The 5,000-nt window shown below is 43.6% G+C and overlaps 1 protein-coding gene across 10 annotated transcripts in view; it reads right to left on the bottom strand.

The window, feature by feature from the left end:
* plcb4 (phospholipase C, beta 4) overlaps positions 1-5,000 on the bottom strand; it is a 44,414-nt gene that overhangs the window by 22,768 nt on the left and 16,646 nt on the right. For all 10 annotated transcript variants that reach the window (XM_043218652.1, XM_043218653.1, XM_043218649.1 and 7 more), the window contains 8 exons: positions 4,548-4,627; positions 4,345-4,398; positions 4,190-4,271; positions 3,561-3,661; positions 3,280-3,337; positions 1,801-1,909; positions 1,341-1,551; positions 979-1,072 (listed from right to left, as the gene is read on the bottom strand). In XM_043218652.1, the coding sequence (XP_043074587.1) occupies positions 979-1,072; positions 1,341-1,551; positions 1,801-1,909; positions 3,280-3,337; positions 3,561-3,661; positions 4,190-4,271; positions 4,345-4,398; positions 4,548-4,627 (789 nt within the window). The remainder of the gene's footprint in view (positions 1-978; positions 1,073-1,340; positions 1,552-1,800; positions 1,910-3,279; positions 3,338-3,560; positions 3,662-4,189; positions 4,272-4,344; positions 4,399-4,547; positions 4,628-5,000) is intronic.

Raw genomic sequence — 5,000 nt, 5'->3', positions numbered from 1 at the left:
AGAATGAAAGCTATATAATACAGTCTATGACTGCTTATAGACACGAGGGATGTGACAACATGAGACGAGATACTTGGTTCACTAGAACGGCTTTAATTCAGTTATTTTCAATGATCGTTTGAACATGGCGGTGGACAAAACAATATAAATACTGTTCATTTTCTCACACAAGCCGCTGGTTTCGTGTCGTAGGTCATCAGTGTATCGTTACGCTGGGCTTCGGTTTCATTGGGATTTCTCTGCATGTTTTTTCCCTCTCAGAGAAAGTTCCTTATACAGACTACAACCATTTGAATTAAAAACCTTATAATGAAGAGAAAAAAAGACACTTAGAAATAGTCTGATGCATTCTCTTGTGTTTATGAATGATTTCTGAGATACAGGGTATGTACGGGTTTCCCTGATGAACGTTAAGCACTTTATATTCAGAGGAAGAGTTACTGTAAATTACTGGCAGCTTTACTCATAAAAAGATCATCTTTAACGTCATGAACATCAACAAGACCTTCTCAAAAATCCCAGTAAATTTGTTCTGGCATTCATATTGTTCTTATGGAGATGACATGATTACTCTGAGCTGTTTACTAAGCTCCGCTGCTTTTTATTCATTTTTTTAAGTAACTATGCACTAGAACGGACATCTTAGTACCTCAAAGCTTTTTCAGCGTGTGTCGCTTCTCTTCTGTCCGGGCTGCGTCTCTGCTGTCAGACACTAATATGTGTGTCTCTGTTTATAAGAGAAACTTTCTGATTGGCTAGTAATGTCGCTGTGTAAGCTGTGCTCTTCTCACGCCACTGGAAGGTGAGCTCATGGACTCCAAAGAGATATCAACAAGTTTTTTTTCAAAAGTAGGATTATATTTTCTGTTTCCAAATGCTCAGGAGAGATCAGGAGCAGTGCTGGAGAACTTTAAGCCCTGCTTTTGCTGCTTGAATTGAAAGCATGTTTGGGGATGTGTGCAGCTTCAGTGTGCTCACCTTGAACAAGATATCTGTGCACATGGCCTTCCCGTGAGTGATGATGGGCTCCTGATCCTCACCTTTACCATCCCAGCAGTCCAGCTCCACACACCTGACACACACACACACACACACACACACAGACGTCGCGCTGAATCAAATTTGTAGCATTAAAACATCCTGCAGCTTTCAAAGCTTAAACCTCCTCCTCAATGTAAATGAAGCATTTATTTAATCAAGCTCCAAAACTGGCTTGTTTGAATCTGAGGTGCATGGTGACACCAAACATTTGCATAAACACGCCTCCAGATCAGCACATCGATGAATCGTCTTCTATATATGTGTATGAGATGATGATGATGATGATGATGAAGGCGTACCTGCAGCCGGACAGCAGCACCTGTCTGTACACCTCGACCGAGGACTTCCCGGCGAACTGCCGGCCCGTCAGGTAGGTGTTGTGTGAAGAGCTGATGAAGTAATGAGCCAGAGGATGATCCATCTCCTGACACAGATCCAGACGGTCCAGAAACACCGGCGCGTTCTCGTCCGACATCAGATATCGACAGAAACCATCGCTGGACATCCGACCTGAAGACACGAGAAGATCAGAACTCAATCAACCCTCAGTTAAAGAAGACTCAAACAGGGTTTAGGAAGCGCTTTAAGATGGTTTGAGACCTCTTTAAGAACAAGTACAGAATATTAAAGATTAAACTCGAATGAACACACAAACACAGTTTTTCTCCATACACATCAGACAGTGGATGAAGGCAGTGCTGACGCCGCCGGGCCAGCAGAGGGCAGCAGAGCAGCACACACTCATCTACCTCCACCTACCTTTCTTTTTCAAGTCGGCATCTCTCTCGTACTTCTCAATGATCTGCATGACTCGTTTGGCTTCATAAAAGGGGAAGAGGATCTCGTTGAGTCGAGGGTCTCGCTGGTTCTACAGGGAAAACCAAATCTGAAATGAGGAGGGATTCGTCCTCAGAGACGCGTCTCAATTGGTTTTTAGCTCGTAAACTAACTCTGTCCACCGGAGCGCATCCGCAGATGCATTTTTTACCCTTATGAGGGCAGATTTTTCCAAACCACATAAAACACACAGCTTCAAGTCACTCGTATTAAAGCAGACGGAGCGAAACTGCATCTGATGTTAGATAAGAGATGAGCATCAGGCCAGTTTACTCACATTCTTCACTTCTGACCTGCTTCAACATCACTAACTAGTCCACGGACAGTGAGACACACGCTTGAGTGGAGCAGACGAACAGACACGAGACGAGCAAACCAACCCAAACCAACAAACAAGACCAGCATGCACCCGCGTGAACACACACCACCGACAGACAGAAGCAGAGCGACATGCACGCGCGCACACACACACACACACACACACACACACACAGACACACACACAGACACACACACACACTCTCAGACTCACACACACTCTGTCCCTTACACACACATACACTCTCTCCTCTCTCTCTCACACACACACACGCGCACTCTGTCCCTCACACACACACATACACTATCTCACACACACACACACGCTCACTCTCTCTCACACACACACACACACGCTCTCTCTCTCACACACACACATACACTCACTCTCTCTCACACACACACAAACACACACGCTCACTCTCTCACACACACACACACGCTCACTCTCACACACACACACACACACACACTCTCTCACACACACACACACACGCGCACTCTGTCCCCACACACACACATACACTATCTCTCACACACACACACACACACACACACACTCTCTCACACACACACACACACACACGCTCACTCTCTCTCTCACACACACACACACACACTCACTCTCTCACACACACACAAACACACTCTCTCTCACACACACGCTCACTCTCTCACACACACACACACTCACACACACACACACACACTCTCTCACACACACACACACTCACTCACACACACACACACACACACACTCTCTCTCTCACACGCTCACTCTCTCTCTCACACACACACACACGCTCACTCTCACACACACACACACACACACACACACACGCTCACTCTCTCACACACACACACACACACACTCACTCTCTCTCACACACACACACACACACACACACGCACACTCTCACACACACACACACACACACACACACGCTCACTCTCACACACACACACACACGCTCACTCTCACACACACACACACACTCACTCACACACACACACACACACACACACACAAACACACACTCGCATGCACACACACACAGTTAATAATGATAATAAAGAGCTTACTTCATTCAGAAAGCTGACTAACTGCTCTACGGTTAAATAATCACTTTTGTCTCCGTTGCTGCAAAGAAATTGAGCAGAAGAGATTTGGTTTGGTTATAATAACACAAACATAACCATTAAAAAGGGAGAGAGAGAGAGAGTTAGACATCACAAAGCATCTCTACGACACCCGTCTGACGCTCCATAAACCGTTAGTCAAACACAGGGTTAATGATAACTGCTGAAGCTGTTAGAGTCCACCTCATAGTTAGTGCTCGTGAGGACCGAACAGTGTGACGTACATCTTCTTGAAGAGCTCCTCGATGTCCGTTCGAGGGCAGATCTTCTGCGTCAGAGCGTAGAAGATGTCGAAGGTGAAGGCCGAATGCTCGATTTCATCATTCTGAAAAACAAACCAAATCAGCAGGATAACGTACTTAACTTCTGAAGAGTGGCAGGAACAAGACTTTCAACAAAAGTAGGACGAGATGTGGTTTGATCCATGAGGGACTGATGACTGAAATCCTGCTCTTAACCAGGCGTTGCGTCTCATTTTTTTGTCTCAATAAGTGTTTGTTGTACTGGCAGATAAATTAAGATCAAAATGTTTTTTAATGGTTTTTAGATGTTTTAACTGCAAAACAAGTCAAAAAGTCACACTGGTTCACTTCTATGAAAACAACTCAATAACCTGGTTATGCAGAACTGAGAATATTACAAAAGAAGGTCATTCATAATATCAACAAATACTCACATTTTACACAAAATACTAAGACAGGTAAAGAAATAGTAATAAATAACACAAATAAATACATAAACTATTCAAATAACGTATTAATCCGGAGTCTAGATTACGTCATAAATGTATAATCCCGTTATTGATGATTCGCTCACAAGAAGAGCAGGATTATGAATCAAGACTCTTTCTGACCTTCCCACTGGGCAGACCGAGCTCCTTCAGAGCCTGGAAGATCCCTTTTTCCGTTTTACCTGAGCCGAACGTCCGAGTGATCCTGCATGAGACGAGATCAGATCAGTCCAGACGTCACAGAGTAAAGAGACCATGCGGATCAACCAGACACTTACCCTCGGACCGGGATTTTTCCATTGACATTCGTTAGGAAGGAGAGTCTCATCCAGCTAGACAAAAAAATAACGGCAGAGAAAGTTCATGAAGACAAACATCTGATGGATTCTGCTGATTGTCATCTGGTTGTAACTGATCTTCAACAAAAGCCTAACAGATCTCAAACAGATATTGATTCCACTATAAATGACCACACACTTACTGTTTCTTCAGGCAAGTCATCGGACACACATTATTCGCCTTGAAGTTGTGAATCACTGATTTCAGGCCTTCCATCCATTTCTGTGAACACAAAACAGTCATACATGAGGGGAAATAACACAAGCTTTGTAGTAGTTCAGGTCAAGATTCATCTTTAAAACATTCAGAAAAAGCTTTGAATGATTCAAGTCTGAAGAAGCCAAATCAGACTATTAGATCTCTATTAAATCTGCTACATGAAATATGATCTAGAACTGAATTAAACACAGGATGTGTCTGTAAACTAAGTCCAGACCTCAAACAGCTCATATAAGACTCAATGAAGCGAACAGAAGTTAGCTGGTGATACGTGTCAAAGTAAAGCTTTATTAAGGTCCCTCGAGGGCTATTAGGATGCAGCAAAAAACAGGAATACAACACATTGCAAGACATAAATACATAATATATACAAATA

Source organism: Puntigrus tetrazona, chromosome 20 (assembly GCF_018831695.1).
Source record: "Puntigrus tetrazona isolate hp1 chromosome 20, ASM1883169v1, whole genome shotgun sequence".
Lineage (NCBI taxonomy): Eukaryota > Metazoa > Chordata > Actinopteri > Cypriniformes > Cyprinidae > Puntigrus > Puntigrus tetrazona.
Note: the sequence above shows the minus strand (reverse complement) of the source record. Positions and strands in the feature narration are given on the sequence as shown.